Source organism: Sapajus apella, unplaced genomic scaffold, assembly GCF_009761245.1.
Source record: "Sapajus apella isolate SASKATOON/1434 unplaced genomic scaffold, GSC_monkey_1.0 scaffold63, whole genome shotgun sequence".
In the NCBI taxonomy this organism is placed as follows: domain Eukaryota; kingdom Metazoa; phylum Chordata; class Mammalia; order Primates; family Cebidae; genus Sapajus; species Sapajus apella.
Window position 1 is genome coordinate 8,520,162 of NW_022437003.1, and position 22,097 is coordinate 8,542,258.

General features: G+C 49.2%; 1 protein-coding gene across 9 annotated transcripts in view; it reads left to right on the top strand.

The window, feature by feature from the left end:
• Positions 1-22,097, top strand: part of ATXN1 (ataxin 1) — a 455,843-nt gene that overhangs the window by 416,902 nt on the left and 16,844 nt on the right. For all 9 annotated transcript variants that reach the window (XM_032247759.1, XM_032247765.1, XM_032247757.1 and 6 more), the window contains one exon: positions 9,928-11,950. In XM_032247759.1, coding sequence (XP_032103650.1) covers positions 10,088-11,950 — 1,863 coding nt within the window. In that variant the 5' untranslated portion in view covers positions 9,928-10,087. The remainder of the gene's footprint in view (positions 1-9,927; positions 11,951-22,097) is intronic.

A 22,097-nucleotide genomic window follows, 5' to 3' on the forward strand; every position in this document is an offset into this window, starting at 1 on the left:
CATGATCCACCCACCTCAGCCTCCCACAGTACGGGGATTACAGGCGTGAGCCACCACACCTGTCCAAAATGATATTTTTAAAAATAGATAACATAGGCAGTTTGGGGTAACGTCAAGGTTTGAACCTGTGCTCTGCCTTACATCATAGCCTATTCTAACTACAGTTGTATGTCCTTAGTAGCAGTAGTAGTAATACTGTTGATCTACTATCCATCATTGTTACTACTAATAATATTCATATTTCATCTTGATATTCTAAATAGGATCATGGACGTGAGTGCTTCATGCATTCTGTAGTGAGCTATGTCACTGGTGGTAAGAAACATTTGACTGAGGGTCAAAGTGGCAGGTTCTCCTCCTCCCAGTTCTAACTGTGTTACCTTGGCCGGTACTTTTCACCTTTTCTCGTCAGTCCTCAGAACAAGATAATGAAGAGGGCCAACTTCCTCTTGCTTTGAAACAAGTTAGTCTCCACTGGGATGAGAACCACTAACTCCAGACATTGTGGCAAGCGCCTGTGTAACTGTTCCTAGCCCTCAACCAGAGCGGTGGATAGACAGAAACGTGGGTGCCCCAGGTAGCTAATCTGGCCTGCACTATGCTTTAGAACAAAAAAGTATTCGCTTATGTACTGAATCAGGAAAGGCCTTGACAGAAAGGCATTTCCAGCTTTTCTTAAAAACTCCAACTCAACCTCTGTCAGACAATTCATTTGGGACCAGCTTGGATACAGATGGTTATTTTCCATCTTGAGCCTTTCCAGGAATTCTGGTACGGGCAGGCCGCCAGCGACACTGGCCACACAGCCATGGCAGTGAGTTTCCACGTGAGCTGGCTTCAAGGGATGGCCCAGCCCAGTTGTGGCCTCGCCCCTCCTCCTTCCTCATCTGAACCCATCCCTCAGCACTCACTTGCATGAGCCATGAGCCACACAGGGAGACCCCAGCCACATGGCCGATCTCCTGATGTTTCCAGGGGTGGCAGAGCTCACTAACTTCACCCCCATGACTCTGATCTGTTCGCTAGGAATAGCAATGGCAGAAGCCAGGAATCTAAGAATTGATGAAGTCCAGCCCTCCGTGAGGTGGACAGGTAGTAGCCAAACACTGAGCCCCATTTAGGGATAAGGGAGATGGCAATTTAGCCACGTGCCAAGCAGACAGGGTCAGCAGAACAGCAGCTGGTGGAGCTGTGCATCTTGAGGAGTTCTTTCCAGCCTCCCCTTCAAAGTCCTTAATCAGAGAACGACTCCACACTGGACACAGAGCTACTCAAGCCGGAGAGCACCAAATGAGACTATTATTTGGGGTGGATTGAAATTTTTTAATCATTGCTTTAAGTATAGTGGTATTCATTGCCAAAAAAAAAAAAAAATCTATTGATGCATAGGGCCAAAAAAAAACCGCTATTATTTGTGACGCTGATCATGTAAGTAGTGGGTCCGCCTTTCTCCCGCCTTCCCTTGACCCGCTGTAATCCCAGCTGGCAGCGGTGGCAGATTCCACCCCCACCACCACCAGCAAGGTCTGGCCTCAAAGAAAAGGGAAATGTGGTGCATGCTGCTGGCTGCCACCGACAGGGGAGCCTGTGCCAGGGTGCAGGATTGAACGCGCTTCTTCTAACACTAGAGGGAGACAGCTTGTTTATTAGGCGTGTTAGTGTTCTCAGTTCTTCATGTCCGACCTGTGCAAGAGGCTCCTTCTGCAGTCTCAGCTCTCCTGTGGCCTTGATCACAATTGAGTGGTGGGTGGTCTTTAACTTGGATGCTGGGCCTGAGGGCCCCTGCTCGCTTGCCTGGGAAATACAAACCTCCTGACCTCTCTTGCTTGATCACTGATCAGCCTCTTCCTCACTGAAAGTCTCACCAGCCGCAGTCCTTGGTTAGTCTCCATGTTGTGCACAGGTGCCCTAGCCATCTTTCCCCCTGCTTACTGCATTCTGTCCCTTTTCTACATGAAAAATAAATAGGCACATTTGCTATGAGGCTGCCGTCACCCCAGCGCGTCCCAGGATGTGAGTGTAACCTGCCGTCACGGTTGGGTGGACCGGGAAAGGGATTTTCAGCACTAATTCTACTTCTGACTATGTGGCCTTGGGAAAGCCTCAGTGTCCTCATCTGGAAAATGGAGATCATAATACACACTTCCCAAATTAGTTGTGAGGAGTAAGTGAGATAGTTAAGTCAGGTTCTTGGCTTGTACAATAATAAATGATCAACAAAGGGAAGATAGTTGCATGAGTTTCTTAGGGCTACCATGATAAATTACCAAAAAAATGTGTTGGCTTAAAACAGAGAAGTTGGCTGGGCTCAGTGGCTCACGCCTGTAATCCCAGCACTTGGGAGGCTGAGGTGGGCGGATCACCTGAGGTCGGGAGTTAGAGACCAGCCTGACCAATATGAAGACACCCCGTCTCTACTAAAAATACAAAGTTAGCTGGGCGTGGTGGCGCATGCCTGTAATCCTGGCTACTCAGGAGGCTGAGGCAGGAGAATTGCTTAAACCCAGGAGGCAGGAGTTTGCGATGAGCCGAGATCATACCATTGCACTCTAGACGGGGCAACAAGAGCAAGACTCCATCTCAAAGAAAAAAAAAGGTATTCTCTCACATTTCTGGAGGCTTGAAGTCTAAAATTCAGGTGCTGGTGAGGGCATGCTTCCTTCAAAGGCTCCAGGGGAGAATCTCTCCGTGCTTCTTCCTGCTTCTGACGGCTTCAGGTGGTCCTTGGCTTGGGACTGCGTCATCCCAGGCTCTCTGCCTCTGCCTCCATAGGGCCTTCACCTCTGTACACCTCACATCTTTCTCTGCCTTCCTCTTACAAGGACATCTGTGTTTGAATCGAGGGTCCAACTGGACCATCTAGCATGACCTCATTCCCACATCTACAATTAACATCTGCAAACATCCTTTTGCCAAATAAAGCCATTCTCACATTCTGGGTGGGCAGGACGTTTAGGAATCTGCCATTCAACCCACTGTCCTTGCTTGTTCATGATAAAAATGAAGACATACAAATTTATCTATTTTTTATGTCCTTGGGCCCTCGTGTGGACTTCTTCTAGCTTGGATTACGTGTTTTCATTTCTTGCTTTTTCTATTCTCGCCATACTTCTGTGAAGAGTGAGATCCCATGCCCAGGGGTGGAGACCTGGGAAGGGAAACCCCAGTGTGTGGGGGTGAGGCTCTCAAATGTCACTTTCTGCAAAGTTGGGGCAGGTCCCCGCTCACCTCTCTGGTGCTTTCTGGCCTGGATGTCCCTAGACAGGGTCTTCAATCCCCTTCAGGAGCCTCCTCATTTTGGACCAAGAAGCCTACTCCATGAAGCTCCTGGCTGGACAGACACAGAAGAGAAGGACAATATTCAGTTTCCACTGAGGACAGAGCCAGAAGAAACTGTGACAGTGGGCCAGGATTACAAGCCAGCCACCTTGACGCGGAGTGTCATCACAGTCTCAAATATTCCTAATGAGAAAAAAATGTAGAATAAGTCACTCGAACACCCAACCAGGGCAGGAAGACAGGGAGTCGATAAGTTGTCCAGGCTGACCTCGAGCTCCTGGACTCCCAAAGTGCTGGGATTACAGGTGTGAGCCACTGCACCCAGCCTGAACATTATATTTTTTAAAAAATGAAGCTTATAATTACTACAACTTTTTAAGAACCCTACCAAACGGTCAGTTCATATTGAGTGTGTAGTCACACAAAAACTTCCTTGGTTCCTTCATTGAAACCATTATGAAGCCAGATCTCTTCAACCCTGCTACTAGGCTAATTGAGCTGTTAAAACCAAGGGCAGGCATTTATAGTTATTCTCATTGATCTTAATTTCCCTGGTTCTGTACCATCACTTCCAGCGTCTGAAGATATATTTGAATCTTACTTACAACATATATTGCTTCCAGCCTTCTGTTACTTCAGAATATGATAACCAAAACATTTTATTAGTGTTGTATAGAACAGAACTAAAAATAGAGTTCTGGCATGCCATTTGCTTCACGCTGACATTGATCAATCGAGGTCCCCATCGTACATACTAGAGATGAAATGAGTGTTTGATGAATGAATGTGTGATCCACTTTGGGGGGTGTGCCTGTTCAGTCCACCAGAAAGGCATCTAAGTATAACTGTCATCCAACCCACCTTTCTCCATTCTGGGTGCTCCAGAACTTCTGGCTTTGGACATGTTTAAATGTTTAGCCAAATGAAGCACACTACACACGCTGCCAGTTTAATGATGTAATAAAATTGGAAGGAGATTGGTGAGTCAGGACTTTGAGAATCTTTGCCGTGCCCGCTGCCTTCATGCCCAGGTATTCCGCCCTCCTCAGTGTTTGCATACATAGTTTTTCCAACCCTGGCACAAGCTCGTCGGCCTGCTCTTCCTCTTCTTTAAAGCTATCACTGTGCCCTGTTTGTCCACAGACATATACATCATGGGTTCACTCAAACTGAGAAACACAGGATTGGGGGTGTAGGCACGGCAACCCATTGTCTTTGCCCTAGGTTTAAGATGCATTTTTAGGATTTTCTGTATCAAATTCTAAGACTCTCTTCCATTGCGAGCAGTTGGCTGTTATGTACCGCACTTGCAGCCAGTGGGCATGTATTCCCCGTGTCCCTAGCACAGAAGCGTCTCATTTTCCCGTCACTTCTAAGGCAGTCTGAATCCATGGTAATAGCGAAAAATTTCTTGAAATGAAATTATAGCAAAGATGTAAGTGTGGCATTTCCTTTGTTAAATTTCATTTTTCTTCCCGGGAACGATTGAGTTGTGTATAAAATGTATGATAATAGCCTTTTTAAAGTACGTTTCTCTGCAGTTGTTTAAAGAACCGGAGGAAAGCGGCATTTGTTATTTAGAGCTGTATTGGGTTTAGATGACCCCAGAGGAACCAGCGGAGCGTCACCTAAACATTAGCTGTTTATCTTGGAGGCTCCATCGACTCTGTGTTTACAAGCAGCATCCAGTTTGGTTTCCCGGTGCCCAGCTCATCAGGAAGAGGCTAGAGGTGTTTAATTTGCTTAAGAGTTTAGCAGCAGAAAATTTACCCTGAGAGATACCAGGGTTCCTCAAACCTTACTGTGCGTAGCTCGTTAAAATGCAGTCTGGGTGGGGCCTGAGATTCAGCATTTCCAGCAAACTTGCCAAGGATGCTGATGTCACGGGTCGGAGGACCACACTTCGACTAGTGAGTCCTTATACTACTGGGCTAAATTTAGAAACGATGATAGAGAGATAGAGGATGTAGCTATAAAGCGGCTTAAGATGAATGTATTCAGAACGGTGGATTATCTGGCAAACTATAGGTAGCAAACCATAAGTACATTTGTCTTGATTCATCTGTTAACTCCCCCTCCAGTTTCCCTTTTCCATTGTAAGGTTTAAACAGTGCGATCTGCACGTGTAGCTCACTGGTAACTTGGCATTGGCATAATTGTGCACGGCCCCATGTTGGGAAGAAATCTTTCCCCTGCGGTAGATGCTTCCAGAGTTAAACGCAGAGACCCCTGGGGGGTCGATTCAGGACACAGAGGCCGGTTGTCTACAACTAGAGACTCTAAGAGCAGAAATCCCACTCTCCTTTTTCTATTTTCTTCTTTCTTCTTTTTCTTTCTTCCTTATTTTCCTACTCTACTTTTCCACCTTCGTAAGTTACTTCTCTGTTCTTTAGTCCCATAAATCATCACCCAGCAGACCAGGAATGTGTTGCCATCCTGGGGCGCCCTCTGGTGGTTCATTGAAAATACAGCAAGACCCAGTCTCTACTCTCCGGTTTCCCCTTGTCAATACTAAACGCTTACAGGTTCCCGAGGAGGGACACATTCGTCTGCGTTGGAGAGCCTTGTGCGCTCCGTGCTGCACTGGTCAATAGTCCTAAATGTAGGAGGAGGATGGGTGGAAATTTTGATCAGTTTGGCCCCAGGTCCCTGCAGCTTCTGTCTTAATTATCGTGTCCTTGATTTCTCATTGGCAGTCTCTGGAAAAGATGCTGTTTATCAATGGATAACTTTTCAGAAGAATAAATTTGGATTGTGTGTTAAGGCCAGTATGTCTTAGCAATCATTAGCAGAAGACCAGTGAGTCTTCAGGGCCGACTAAGCAGACGCCTCTCAAATAAACAGCATAATTAAACCTCAGTGCTACTGAGAACCAAATCAGCATTTTTTTTTCAGGTTTACGAAAGCTGGCTTCTTAAAGAAGTACCTTCAGAGGAGTTTTCTAGTTTTGTGTATTGTGCTTTCAATTGTGCCGGCAGTGTTATATTTGCATTGCTAATAGACCTATTCCTGAATGTGTTTGACATTTTACTTGGCTTTGAAAGGACTTTTATGCCGCTGCTTTTTCTTCCCCGGTGGTGCCTTGGGCTAATTAACCTATTCCCTTTCTGGCTGGGCCTACTATATGCAAATGTTCTCATTTCGCATTCTGACATACCACTCTTGCATGAATATCCCTCAAGAAACCCTGTGGGATTTTATTGGATCAGTGCTACAGGAGGACCAGCAGGGGGCGCATGGACCAGTTCCCTCTGAGTAGGTCTCACATAGGAGTTTTCCCGGCTGGTTGGTATGGAAATGTAGGAGTGCTTGGCATTCCCTTTCTTAAGAGTGAGTGTTGAAATTTAAAGAGAAAAGTTTATTATTAGTACTTTTCAGGCAGCCAAAAGGGGCAACTTTTTTTGATGCTTTTGTAGTGTAATTTTATTCTGTCGTTGTAATTGATTGGCAAGTATTAGGTGTAAATTGTGCTGTGCTTTTTACAAGGGAAAGCGGCACAAAACACAGTTATTTGAGCCTTACAAAAATCCTAGATTGGTGAGGTGCAGTGGCTCACACCTGTAATCCCAGCACTTTGGGAGGCCAAGGCTGGTGGATCAACTGAGGTCAGGAGTTCGAGACCAGCTGGCCAACACGGTGAAACCCTGTCTCTATTAAAAATACAAAAATTAGCCAGGCGTGGTGGCAGGTACCCATGATCCCAGCTAGGAGGCTGAAGCAGGAGAATCGCTTGAACCTGGGAGGCAGAGGTTGCAGTCAGCTGAGATTGGGCCATTGACCACCAGCCTGGGTTTCAGAGTAAGACTCCATCTAAAAAAAAAAAAAAAAAAAAAAAAAACCTAGGTTGAGAGAATAAATCGGTGACATTACTCCTGTGACACTTCTTTTCTTCAGCATGAGTGTTTTAGGTTTTTTTACTTTATTTTTCACTTCCATCCTAGTCTTTAAGTGCTTCTCTTGTCATGAGAAATTCTGTTCTTACTGAGATATCCTTTGATATTGAGACACCCATTCTCTTAAATCTCCACCTTCCTAGATATCTGACCAAAACTATGAAGGATTGGGAAACTCTATTGTGTCATCTGTGATTTCATTGTGATGTTCATTGTTGATGTTGGAATAAAACCAACAAGGACCATCAAATAATTGCTGTTCCCAAGCTGGGCCCAGTGGCAACGCCTATAATCCCAGCACAGATTATAGGGAGGCGGAGGTGGGTGGATCACTTGAGGCCAGGAGTTCAAGACCAGCCTGGCCAACATGACGAAAGCCTGCCTCTACAAAAAATCCAAAAATTAGCCGGGTGTGGTGTGTGCACCTGTAGTCCAGCTGCTTGGGAGGCGGAGGTGGGAGGATCACTTGAGCCCAGGAGGCACAGGTTGCAGCAACCTGAGATCATGCAATGGCTCTCCAGCCTGAGTGACAGAGCAAGACCAGTCTCCAAAGAAAGAAAGAAAGAAAGAAAAAAGTTATTGCCCCTTCCAAAAAAGTTACAAATTTGGGGGGGCAGAAGAGAGAAAGGGGGTTGTGTTTCAGTAGGGATCTCGCTGTTGCTTCAGCATGAACAAGGATTGAATGCAGAAGGCTGCTACTTTATTGTTTGTTTTAAAATCAGATCGTTGGCTAGACACAGTGGCTCACACCTATGATCCTAGCACTTTGGGAGGCCAAGGAAGGAGGCTTTCTTGAGGCCAGGAGTGTAAGACCAGCCTGGTTAACATAGCAAGACCCCATTGCTCCAAAGAAAGAAAATCAGATCATTGAAAAGAGGGTCTGGATGTGAGATACCAAAACCCAAGGGCATGGAATTCCCAAAACCCAATCCCACAGCTCTCAGGATCACAGCACATGGCACTGTGCCCACCTACAGCCGCCACCTGTGGCATCACTCACATCTGCTGCTTGCTTTCCTGGTTCTTGTCAGTTCCACTGATGGTTCAGCCTCTGGTCAGTTGGGCAGTGGTATGCCCACACAGCAGCGGTAACTCAGACTTCAGTGGTAAGAGACTGAGATACTTGTCCATAAGAACTGACCCCAGGATCACTGTTTGTCTGGGTTTGAACACACCAATCTGATTTGTCCGAAAGGGATGTCATCTCTAGTGTTAATGGCAAGTTGTTCCTTTCCAAGGAGAAAGGGAGGGGATGGTGTGAAGGGAAACTTCAAAGACAACTTGGAGAGGCAGAAAGAGACAGACACACCAAGCATGTAACTCATTAAGAAAACTTTCAGGCCGGTTATGGTGGCTCACTCCTGTAATCCCAGCACTTTGGGAGGCCGAGGCGAGCGGATCGTGAGGTCAGGAGTCTGATACCATCCTGGTGAACATGGTGAAGCCCCGTCTCTACTAAAAATACAAAAGCTAGCCAGGCATAGTGGCCTACACCTGTAGTCTCAGCTACTCAGGAGGCTGAAGCAGGAGATTTGCTTGAACCCAGGAGGTGGAAGTTGCAGTGAGCCGAGATTGTGCCATGCATTCCAGCCTGGCAACAGAGCGAGACTCTATCTCAAAAAGAAAAAAAGAAAAAGAAAACTTTTAATGCAGGAGCCCTATTTTTGTATGCTATTTGGGTTTTTTAACCATAATCAAATTTGGTTTTTAACTGCCTCACTCTGTTATCATATGAGGGGCCGTACTGGGAATTCTTTTGAAACTTGCAGAGAACAGGATTATTTTTGGCAACCTCTGCTGAGTTGGCGTGTGTGTGTGTGTGTGTGTGTGTGTGTGTGTGTGTGTGTGTGTATTAAGGGAGAGGGAATTGTAGGTCCAATATGGACCCAGAGCTAAGGGGAATCTCGGAGAGTAGTGGCTCTGGCAGGTGAAGATTCAGAAATAAAGCACAAGGACTGCTCTGCACTTTCTCTGCTGACCTGCATTTTCTCAACGCCTGGTCTGAGTGCAGGGCCCAGCTGGTGTCCTGCTCACCAAGGGCTTCGTTTTATTTTCCAGCCAGGTAAAGGTGAGGTGAGGAATGGAACCAGGATTTCTGAAAAGGAAATTTAAGAACTGCGTCATCTACCCTCTAAGAAGAAAAGGAGAGATGGTATTATTGAGAACATTTTAGGGGAGTTGTTAACTCCATTAAGAAGTTTATGTGGGCTGGGCACAGTGGCTCATGCCTGTACTTCCAGCACTTTGGGAGGCCAAGGTGGGCAGCTCACCTGAGGTCAGGAGTTCAAGACCAGCCTGACCAACATGGAGAAACTCTGTCTCTACTAAAAGTACAAAATTAGCTGGGCATGGTGACACATGCCTGTATCCCAGCTACTCGGGAGGCTGAGGCAGGAGAATCGCTTGAACCTGGGAAGCAGAGGTTGCAGTGAGCCGAGATCTCGACACTGCACTCCAGCCTGGGCAGCAAGAGTGAAACTTTGTCTCAAAAAAAATAGCATAGGTGTTAGAGTGTTCACTTGGCCAGTGTCTCCATAACCTTCCTTCGGGACGTGCAGCCGCCATGGCTAGTGTTTTACCTGCTTCAGTGCTCAGGCTGCCCTTGGGTTTGGGGAGATCGCATGGAGTCCAGGGCCTAGTCTTAATCTTGCGGAAGCTGTTCTTTCCCCCGTGCTGATGTTCTGATGTCCTTTCCCTCCTTTCCTTTCTTCTCTCTCTCCTTTTCCCCTTGTCACTGCCCTCTTCCCTTTCCCAGCATCCAGAGCTGCGTCTGGCAGATCGCCCCCACGGGGAGATGATTCCTCATGAAGAGCCTGGATCCCCTACAGAAATCAAATGTGACTTTCCGTTTATCAGACTAAAACCAGAGTCAGCCAGACAGTGAAACAGTCACCGTGGAGGGGGGACGGCGAAAAATGAAATCCAACCAAGAGCGGAGCAATGAATGCCTGCCTCCCAAGAAGCGCGAGATCCCCGCCACCAGCCGGTCCAGCGAGGAGAAGGCCCCCGCCCTGCCCAGCGACAACCACCGGGTGGAGGGCGCAGCATGGCTGCCGGGCAACCCTGGTGGCCGGGGCCCTGCGGGCGGGAGGCACGGGCCGGCCGGGACCTCGGCGGAGCTTGGTTTACAACAGGGAATAGGTTTACACAAAGCATTGTCCACAGGGCTGGACTACTCCCCGCCCAGCGCGCCCAGGTCTGTCCCCGTGGCCACCACGCTGCCCGCCGCGTATGCCACCCCACAGCCAGGGACCCCGGTGTCTCCCGTGCAGTATGCTCACCTGCCGCACACCTTCCAGTTCATTGGGTCCTCCCAGTACAGCGGGACCTACGCCAGCTTCATCCCGTCACAGCTGATCCCCCCAACCGCCAACCCCGTCACCAGTGCAGTGGCCTCGGCCGCAGGGGCCACCACTCCATCCCAGCGCTCCCAGCTGGAGGCCTATTCCACTCTGTTGGCCAACATGGGCAGTCTGAGCCAGGCGCCGGGACACAAGGCTGAGCAGCAGCCGCAGCAGCCGCCACCGCCGCAGCAGCACCTCAGCAGGGCTCCGGGGCTCATCAGCCCGGGGTCCCCCCCACCCGCCCAGCAGAGCCAGTACGTCCACATTTCCAGTTCTCCGCAGAGCACCGGCCGCACCGCCTCTCCTCCAGCCATCCCCATCCACCTCCACCCCCATCAGACGATGATCCCACACACGCTCACCCTGGGGCCCCCCTCCCAGGTCGTCATGCAATACGCCGACTCCGGCAGCCACTTTGTCCCTCGGGAGGCCACCAAGAAAGCCGAGAGCAGCCGGCTTCAGCAGGCCATCCAGGCCAAGGAGGTCCTGAACGGTGAGATGGAGAAGGGCCGGCGGTATGGGGCCCCATCCTCGGCCGACCTGGGTCTGGGCAAGGCGGGTGGCAAGTCGGTCCCTCACCCGTACGAGTCCAGGCACGTGGTGGTCCACCCGAGCCCCTCCGACTACAGCAGTCGCGACCCCTCGGGGGTCCGGGCCTCTGTCATGGTCCTGCCCAACAGCAGCACGCCAGCGGCCGACCTGGAGGTGCAGCAGGCCACTCATCGCGAGGCCTCCCCCTCCACCCTCAACGACAAAAGCGGCCTGCACTTAGGGAAGCCGGGCCACCGGTCCTACGCGCTCTCGCCCCACACGGTCATTCAGACCACACACAGTGCTTCAGAGCCACTGCCGGTGGGACTGCCAGCCACAGCCTTCTACGCGGGGACTCAACCCCCTGTCATCGGCTACCTGAGCGGCCAGCAGCAAGCGATCACCTACGCCGGCAGCCTGCCCCAGCACCTGGTGATCCCCGGCACACAACCCCTGCTCATCCCGGTTGGCAGCACTGACATGGAAGCGTCGGGGGCAGCTCCCGCCATCGTCACGTCGTCCCCCCAGTTTGCTGCAGTGCCTCACACGTTCGTCACCACCGCCCTTCCCAAGAGCGAGAACTTCAACCCGGAGGCCCTGGTCACCCAGGCCGCCTACCCTGCCATGGTGCAGGCCCAGATCCACCTGCCCGTGGTGCAGTCCGTGGCCTCCCCCGCGGCGGCTCCGCCCACGCTTCCTCCCTACTTCATGAAAGGCTCCATCATCCAGTTGGCCAACGGGGAGCTAAAGAAGGTAGAAGACTTAAAAACAGAAGATTTCATCCAGAGCGCAGAGATAAGCAACGACCTGAAGATCGACTCCAGCACGGTGGAGAGGATCGAAGACAGCCATAGTCCGGGCGTGGCCGTGATACAGTTCGCCGTTGGGGAGCACCGAGCCCAGGTAACGTTGGCCCGGGTGGCACAGGGATGGGACACCACACCATGACGCCGTCCTCCTCTCCCGGCAAGACGCGTTGCTTCTGTGAGGCAGGATTGAGGGTCCTCAGTTACACCTGGACCTCAGGCATGGCCTTTCCCCACTCTGTTCTCTAGAAAAAGTAAGCCCCGCTTCCCTGGGGCCTCTGCTATGTGTAATGAATGAACCTCCACATGTGGAGAGAAGTGCTAGTTAAGGAGTCCTTGAGACAATTCAGAAACTCACCACTCTGGTTATTTTTTGAATTCTGTGGTTGGGATGAGGGACCCTGATGAGGAAATGCTGCGGGACTTCAGGTCCTAGCGGTCATTCTGCACTTTTTCTTACCAGGAAAAGACAGAAGATGCCTTTGGAGTGAGGACGTTAGATGCCAAAGGAATCACATCCCATGGCAGCATCCATGTTTTAAAGTATGTCTTATTAGCAGGGTACAGTGGCGTATGCCTTTGGTCCCAGCTACTCCAGAGGCTGAGGCAGAAGGATCACTTAAGCCCAGGAGTTCGAGGCTGTAGTGAGCTATGGCTGAACCTGTGACTATTACTGCACTTAAGGCTGGGCAACATAGCAAGACCCTGTCTGCAACATATATATAATGTCTTATTAGTATTTAGGTATGATAATGCCAACAGATCAGGAGACAACTCTTTGAAGGGATAGTTTGTTATACTCTCTGATTCCAAGAGGAAGGGGCACTCGACACCATAAAGTGTGGGCTACCTGGGGAAGCACCAGGTGGGTCAGGAGGCAGAGGGAGTGAAGGGAAACGTGGCAAGCAGCAGCCTGTATTGTGGTTTTGTGGGGGACAGGGTTAGGATTGGCTAGAGTGGACAATTCCAGTGTGCTCAGGGCGTAGAGGTTGTCCCTAGTTGTCTGGTGGCTGGTGCTGGGGTGACCAGTACAGGTGGAAAGGACGGGCACGGTGGCTCACACCTGTAATCCCAGTACTTTAGGAGCGCGAGCTGGGTGGATCACCAGAGGTCAGGAGTTTGAGACCAGCCTGGTCACCATGCTGAAATCCCATCTCTACTAAAAATACAACTTAGCCTGGCGTGGTGGCATACGCCTGTAGTCCCAGCTACTCAAGGGGCTGAGGCGGGAGAATTGCTTGAACGCGGGAGGCAGAGATTGCAGTGAGCTGAGATCAGGCCACTGCACTCCAGCCTGGGGGACAGAGACTCCCTGTAAAAGAAAAAGACAGGCAGAAGGCAGGCCTGAGTGTGATGGGCCAATAGATGAGGCGCTTGGGGCCTGGGCGCTGCACTGGTTGGTTGGTTGATTTGCATATGAAAGTCGGGCTCCCTGGTGAGTTCTTTGAAATCTCTAGGAATTAGTTAATCCTAGGAGAGACTATACCTCTGGGGTCTGCAAGACCCTAAAATATCAAAGCATCAGAAAATAAAAGCATGGTTAATACAATCTGAGAAGTCAGGACTGTCCCAGGTCACCTGCTGGGCTTGGGGTAAAGTCAGCTGTAGCCAAGATGAGTCATGGGAGAAACTGGAAGTGTGGTTAACCCTCTTAATTTACACAGGCTCCTTCCGTCCACCCTTTTCCAGGTTCTTAGCTCGACTCCATGCATTTATTCCACAGCCCATTTCTGTCACTGCCCAAGTTGCTGGGCGTCCAGCAGGTTCGGCCTGCAGCTGAGAGCGCCCCCTGGCGGTGGAGGCCACTCTCTACCAGGTTTTCCATCTAGGATTTGAGAACACTCAAATGGGACAGTCTCCTTCCAACCTGAGTTGAAAATTGTCATGAAATAGCTACTATTTGGGACGTTCAGATAAAATAAAACAAGCAGAAAAGATAAACTAGTTAATGGTTTGAATTGCTTTGGGCATTTGTTTTGTTTTGTTTTGTTTTGTTTTTGAGACGGAGTTTCACTCTTGTTACCCAGGCTGGAGTGCAATGGCGCGATTTCGGCTCACCGCAACCTCCGCCTCCTGGGTTCAGGCAATTCTCCTGCCTCAGCCTCCTGAGTAGCTGGGATTACAGGCACGCGCCACCATGTGCTTTGGGCATTTTTTAAAAAAATTTTGAGACAATGTTTTTCTGTCACCTAGGCTGAAATGCAGTGGTGCAATCAGAGCTGACTGCAGCCTTGACCTCCTAGGCTCCAGTGAGCCTCCCACCCCAGCCTCCTTAGTAGCTGGGACCACACGTGCGTACCACCATGCCCAGCTAATTTAAAAAGAAAAAAACCATTTTAGTAGAGATGGGGTCTTGCTGTGTTGCCCAGGCTGGTCTCATAAACTACCGGGCTCAAGCAATCCTTCTGCCTTGGCCTCCCAAAGCCTCAAGATTATAGACATAAGTCCCCATGCCTGGCTTTTTTGAACATTGTTTAAAAGGCCAAGTGAGGAAAGGACCAAGTTATTTTTCCAGAACTGCTCGTGAATGACTGGATGTGGGGTTTGCACCAAGCCGGGGTCCTGCATTGTCAAGAGCTGTTAGCCTCGAGTACTTTTGTAATTGTGAGATGTCACTGTAGGTTTACAATCTTTGGAAGGGCCCAAGAAAGATTTCCCCAAAGATCTGATTTAAAAAAAAAAAATTGGCCAGGTGCGTTGGCTCACGCCTGTAATCCCAGGACTTTAAGAGGCCAAGGTGGACAAGTCAGGAGGTCAGCAGATCGAGACCATCCTGGCCAACATGGTGAAACCCCGTCTCTACTAAAAATACAAAAATTAGTTGGGTGTGATGGTGCACGCCTGTAATCCCAGCTACTTGGGATGCTAAGGCAGGAGAATCGCTTGAACCCAGAAGTCAGAGGTTGCAGTGAGCCGAGATCGCGCCACTGCACTCCAGCCTGGCAACAAAGCAAGACTCCGTCTCAAAAAAAAAAGAATCAGGATTTTTTTTTAAATGGCATAAATAGAGCTCACTACCCCTCTGTAGTTGCTGTTTACTTCCTGCATGAATTAGGGGTGAATACTAGGAAAAAGAAAATGAACTGCCTTGAGCAAAGTTGACTCTTCACAGACTCCAGGTGTAACACGGAAAATAAACCCATCAGTGAAGAGTCATTGCCATGGTACTTAGAATCCTTAAAACTTGTTTGCGAACAGAGGAGGTGTGAAAAGAGGTTTTGTTTAGAAAGGCCAGCATCTCTGTCAGCCTGAGAATGAGGGCAGTCACTTCGGCTGTGGGCCGCACCTCCTGGACCTGGCAGCCTCTGCAGGGTGCAGGCTCCGAGAGCCCCAGAGCCCTCTTCTTCTTTTTTTTTTTCTGGAGACAGAGTGTCACTGTGTCACCCAGGCTGGAGTGCAGTGGCACGATCTTGGCTCACTGCAACCTCTGCCTCTTGGGTTCAAGTGATTCTCCTGCGTCAGCCTCCCAAGTAGCTGGGACTACAGGACAGCACCACCACCCCCTACTAATTTTTGTATTTTTAGTGGAGACGGGATTTCACCATATTGGCCAGGCTGGTCCCGAACTCCTGATCTCAGGTGATCCCCCGCTGCCTCAGCCTCCTAAAGTGCTGGGGTTACAGGAGTGAGCCAACATGCCCAGTTCCTTACAGCCCTCTTCTGTTTGGACAGGAAGAATCTAGGTGTGTTTTTCCCTACTCTAAACTTTGCAAAATTAATGATTACATGATAAATTGGCTTCCCTGTGAAGTCAGAGCCCTGTTCTCATGTTTTTCCCCATAGTGAGATCACTGAGTCTCTCTGCTGAAGCCGGGGTGCCGACGAGCAGGTAGAAGTGTAGTCAGGGCCTGTTGGCAGGTGCGTGGGGTCGGCCCCGTGTGGCTGTGCTGCGTGTTGGGAAGGGCTCCCGCAAGGAAAGGCAAGCGCGCTGAGACCTGCTGAAAAGGCAGCTGGGGCTTCATGCTGTAGAAACAAAAGTGCAAGGCCCTGACGCAACCAGATTTGTCACTTTACCGAGGAGCCTATCAGAAATCAGCTGACATCATCACAGCTAAAATACTCCACCAGCTGTGTTTGCCACAAGTGACAGGTTCAGAGTCAGTGGAGACTGAAAGAGAGAACAGAGAGGGGGAGATGGAAGGCAGAGAGAGAACTCATCTCTGGACTTAATTGAGGTTCCAAAGGCTGCATCCTTCCCTCCGTCCGCAGTGCCTCCAGGAGGGGTTTTCTCCCCGAGCCTGAAGGACCTTCCAGGGCTTCTCAACTGGTTAGACATCGCTGACAGTGCACCCACAGAGAAATTCAGAAATGTGCGAATTGTTGAGCTTAATAAGCAAAATCACAAACCTGATTGGGGAAGTTGTGGAAGAAGAGATGGTTTTCTACAAAACAGATGGCATGGTGACTTGAGGCATAAATCCTACATGAACAGAGTCCTGAGGATGCCTGACCTCGTAAGACCCCCGAGCGTCACACTCCCAGGGAAAACAGTGTCAGATGATGGGGTGCTGAGACACCCAGGTGTGCGGCTTTGAGTCTCTAGCAGGACAAGTTACTTCACGTCTCTGAGCTGCAGCTCTCTCCTCTCTAAAACCAGGCAAATGAGTTTTGGTTTTCTGCGGGGTTTATTTTGTTTGTTTCCTCATTTTGAGACAGGGTCTTGCCCTGCCACCCATGCTGAAGCGCAGTGGTGGGATCATTGGCTCACTGCAGCCTCAACCTCACGGACTCAATTGATCCTCCCGCCTCAGCCTCCCCAGTAGCTGGGACTACGGGTGCATGCCACTACACCCAGCTAATTTACTGTATTTTTTGTAGAGACAGAACTTCGCTGTCTTGCCCTGGCTGGTCTGGAACTCCTGGATTCAAGCGATCCACTGACCTTGGTCTCCCAAAGTGCTGGGATTATAGGCATGAGCCACGGCTCCTGGCCACATGTGATTCTTTATAGGAGATAATCTCTTTAGACTCCTCCGTGGTTTTAGTGCTACAGTTTTATACTTTCCAGAATAGCACAGCCCTTGTAAAAATTTATTGGTGTCAGTTAACCAAAAACCAAGAATGGCTTTAGGATGAACACGTACTGACCTCACGCTGTGTGGCACATCGATCTCATGGGAACTAAGGCCGTCTCTTATAAAACTGAGGGGTGTGTAGTTTAGGGATTATTTTTAAGGAGCTGAATTCTTCATTAAGATTGTGGAAAGATGCCTCCAGCGTTGTCCCAGCTGACGCTCCAGATGAGGCCGTGCAGGAGAAAAACGCTTTTCCATGTTTGCCACTGTCCCTGTGGCATGGCCCTGCCTAGCGCAGCATTTCTCTGCACGAGCAAAGTATCTCTGCATCCCCCAGGCCCCCACCCAGCTTCTGTAGGAGGAAAGGGGAGAGCCAGGAGTCAGGCATTGTTACTGCATGCACCAAAGGAAGGCTCCTTCCTCTTCACTGGAGGGTGATGGCACGTTCCCCAGCCCGAAAGAGAGTTGCTGCTTTGCCACGCCTTGATTCTGGTTGAAAGCCCCAAAGGGTGACAGAATCACTTCCCTTGAGCCCCACTGCCAAGTATAATCCACTTAATATTATTCATAAGTCTGTGGCGCATCCCAGATGGGACCCCGAGGCGAGAGCATCAACGTGGGAGTCAGTGCCACTCAAAAGAAGGATGGGGCTTTGCACCTCCTCCTTGGGTAGAAGTAGGTTAGCTGCTTGGAAAATGCAAGACCTGGCAACGGAGAAATCTGAGTCTGAACATATCCTTTACCCATCAGTAGCTCCGGGACCTTGTGAAAGGTAGCTTTCCCTTCCCTGCTTCAACTTAGATGGCTCTGGCCCTGAGAAAATTATTCACAGCTCAAAAATAAATAAAAGGCCTTGTGTTCCAAACAGAGTTTATGGAAGGAGAGGCAGCTGATGAAAGCCTAGAAAGAAGGCTGAACGCGGCCGGGCGCGGTGGCTCCCGCCGGTAATCCCAGCACTGTGAGAGGCTGAGGCGGGCGGATCACAAGGTCAGGAGATCGAGATCATCCTGGCTAACACGGTGAAACCTTGTCTCTACTAAAAAATATTAGCCAGGCATGGTGGCCCACACCTATAGTCCCAGCTACTCAGGAGGCTGAGGCAGGGGAATTGCTTGAACCCGGGAGCCAGAGGTTGCGGTGAGCCAAGAATGTGCCACTGCATTCTAGCCTGGGCGACAGAGCGAGACTCCATCTCAAAAAAGAAAGAAAGAAAGCTGAACTTTTCCAGTGAGCACAGTAAGCCTGTAATTTTTACCCTGCTTGTAATCCTCAGGGTGGAATCCTGCGAGTGGCCGAGGAGAGCACCCTTCGTGCTGTTCCTGTTTGTAAGGCTAGATGACGTCATGCTAGCCTGTGTGAGCGTATCAGTCTGTATTTGCGAGCATGGGCTGGACATGGGGGTTGGAGGTATGGGTGCTCCAGCCCTCCGGATCAGTAAGACAAGTGATGCAGAGACAAGGGCCGCTGGGCGGCTCTCCTGCAAGAGGCTGTTAGCGATGTACCCACTGGGACAGCCGTGCCCAGGATGGCCCCACCTGGGGAGCCTGTGGCTTCCATCTGGCTGTGTTCTCTCTCATCCCATCCTTCTGTCTCACCCTCCCGAGCGTTAGCTTCTCTGAAGAGTACACAGCATTTGCTCAGTGGAGTTGTAAAATGTATTGGTAAAGTGCTCTGGGCTGACACGTTCCTTTGCTTCTTTCTTAAATGCCAGGCTCTGCGTGTTATTAGGGCCGTCTGTCTCTTCCCAGCGCCTCCCGAGGTGACTGCTTCCCTGACTTCGTGTCTGCTTAATATTCAGTGCCATTTCCTCCTCCCGACTGTCCCGGCGTGGGTGTCAGCGTGCCTGCTTGTACGGCGGTTGTTATCATGATGTACTTAACTGTGTGTCTACCGATGGCTCTCCTTTCATTCTAGTATTTTTTAGTTTGACTGCTGTGGGCTGTGAGTCATCGGTGGTATCGTTATGCATTGAATGGATTAGCGGGCGCCTAAAAATAGCCAAGGCCCTCATGCGAGTGGCACATGAGCCTGTAGAGTCAGTCCCTTCACAGCCAAGGCAGACCCACTTGCCAACCTTGAATATGCCGTGCTGGTGGCAATGAATCCTAATGTATCAAAAAAAAAATAGATAGTCGGTGAGTGCCCTGTGTGCAGAGCCCAGCGCTGGGCTTGTGCTACAGTTCTTGGTAATATACACCTCCCGTCTGTTCTCATGCTGGAAAGGCTCCGGTGGAGAAACTCTGTGAAACCACATTTTTGTTTGTGGGTCTTTGTACCTTTCAAAAAAACAAAAAAGAAGAAAAATGCCCTCCTTTAAACTTTATGTGCTACAAGTGCATAAAGCTACATTTATTGTCTCAGACCATTGTTTATAGTATTTTAAACAAAAAATTAAAGATTATTGTTTAAAGCAGTTTTAGGTTTACAGAAGTAGAGAGAGGTCTCACACACATAACAGTTTTCTCTGTTTTGAAAATCTTGCATTGGTGTGATACATTGGCTACAACTGATGAGCACTGATACAATATTTGGTTTTTTTTTTTTTTTTTTTTTTTTTTTGAGCCTCGTGCTGTCACCAGGCTGGAGTGCAGTGGCGCGATCTCAGCTTACTGCAACCTCTGTCTCCTGGGTTCAAGCGATTCCCCTGCCTCGGCTTCCCAAATAGCTGGGATATCATAGGCTCACGCCACCATGCCTGGCTAATATTTTGTATTTTAGTAGAGACAGGATGATCTTGATCTCCTGACCTTGTGATCCACCCACCCTGGCCTCCCAAAGTGCTGGGATTACAGGTGTGAGCCACCACGCCTGACCTGATACCTTATTTTTAACTAAAGTCCATAGTTTATATGACAGTTCATTCTTTGTATTGTACATGCTGTGAGTGTCATCGTGTATCCAGCATGACAGTATCATACAGAACAGCTATACCACCCTAAAAATACCTTATGTACCAATGAAGCGTCCCTCACACCCCACCTTAAACCCTGGCACCCACTGATGCTTTTACTCCCTCCATAGTTCTGCCTGTTCTAGAATGCCGTGCAGTTGGAATCATACAGTGTGTCGCCTTTGCACATCGGCGTCTTTCACTTAGCGATACACATTTCAGGTTCTTCCCTGTCTTTCTGTTGCTCTGATAGCTCATTTCTTTTTAGCACTGAATATTATGACGTTGTTCTTTAAGGCACATTTTTTTTTTGAGACAAGGTCTTGCTCTGTTGCCCAGGCTGGAGTGCAGAGGCACCGTGATAGCTCACTGCAGCCTTGACCTCCTAGGCTCAAGCAGTGAGCTCTTATCCTCCCATCTCAGCCTCCCTAGTAGCTGGGACTGCAGGCGCTCAGCTAATTTTTGTACTTTTTTGTAGAGACAGGATCTTGCCATGTTGCCCAGACTGCTCTTGAACTCCTGAGCTCAGGTGATCCCGCCCTCAGCCCCTCAAAGTGCTGGGATTCAAGCATGAGCCACCCTGCCCTGTCTAAGGCACACATTTTAAGACCCTGGAAAAGGAAGGCAATTGGGCTAGAACTTGTGTGTATAAGGGCTACCGTGTCACAGCTGTGTCACAGGCTATACGTGTCACAGCTGCTGTGATCACTCACTGGGCAGTATCCTTCCTGGCCAGCCCTGAGCCTCCCCACAGGGCCTTCCCACATGGGCGCTCCGTGAGCCATGCTACCACGTGTGCGAAGAACCCAGCTTTTAATTTGGGATTTGTGTTAGGAGGCATTCCGGTGCTAGGGTGTGGGTTTACTGAACACCCTGAAACGCTTCCACCAAGGACTGAGTCAGGCTTTGCGTGAACATGATTCAGTGTTTTAAATAGAACACTCACAGATATTCTTACACTCAGCCAAAGAGTTTCAACTGTTTTTATTAATGATTTTTAAACATTGCAGTAAACAGGTCTGTTGCTTACCCCCTTCATCCCTGAGACGGGGTTTTCTGATTTTTTTCATGCTGCGAATATAACCATGCAGGCTCACCATCCAGGAAAGCAGACCTACCTTTCTCTGCAGGTGAAACAAGACCAAGAATTTCACTTGCAGACAAAGTCAAGAATGTCCAATTTCATTAATATCACGAAAAACAAAACATACTCACTGAAACCTAGCTTCCGAGACATTTCATTGCTCCCAGCAACAGGCAAAATGTGTGTGTCTGGGATAGTGTCACGAAAAAATGTTTTTCAAACAGATGCCCTTTGCAATTTGTGAAAACAGGGACTCTTGTGAAGGAAAAGGGAGACATATTTAAACAACAGACGTTTTGTTTCCTATCTTGTTTTTGGTGATATGTACATATGTGTGTATATAGACATAGCACCAATCTAAGATTGAAATATACAATCAAACAGCATAAATATGCGTGTATGTGCATAGTGTTTAGATACGGTAGTTATTGACTAAGTGGTGAAAGGAATTTTATTGAATTTTCCTACAGAGGAGCTAAAATTTTTCTTAAAAGCCAGTCATTAGCCAGATGAGGAAAGTAACTTTGAATAAATAGTGAGTCTGTGTTGTCTCCCTACCTGGGTTTCTTTGTCCAAAATGGGAGTTGGAAGCAATGGTTTTAGAGGAGTCCGTTTAGGGGGCTGGAGGGAGGAAGGGGTAGGCAGAGCTCTTCTAACTGCAGTGGTGAGCAAATGGGTGTGCTGGCAGCAGCGGGAGGAGGGAGGGAAAGAGTGGAGGAGGGTGGGAAGCGATCCACCCCCAAACGCAAGAGGTGCTGATGACAGGGCATCCAGAGATGAAAGATAGAGGGTCCTCAAGCTGACAGAAGTACAAAGGCCATCCCTGGGTGCGGTGGTTCACACCTGTAATTCCAGCACTTTGGGAGGCCAAGGTGAGTGGATCACCCGAGGTCAAGAGTTCAAGACCAGCCTGATCAACATGGTGAAACCCCATCTCTACCAAATACAAAAAATTAGCCAGGCATGATGGCAGGCACCTGTAATCCCAGCTACTTGGGAGGCTGAGGCAGGAGAATTGCTTAAAGCCAGGAGGCAGAGGTTGCAGCGAGCTGAGATCACTCCACTGCATTCCAGCCTGGGCAATAGAGCAAGACTCTGTCTCAAATTAAAAAAAAAAAAAAAAAAAAGAAAAAGAAAAAGGTATAAAGGCCATCCACGTTCACATTTCGTCCTATAGACTGCTTAGGGTGTTTGAAACAGGATATATTTATTGGATGAAAAAATGGGCTATATGGAGCTGTCAGGCATTATGTAA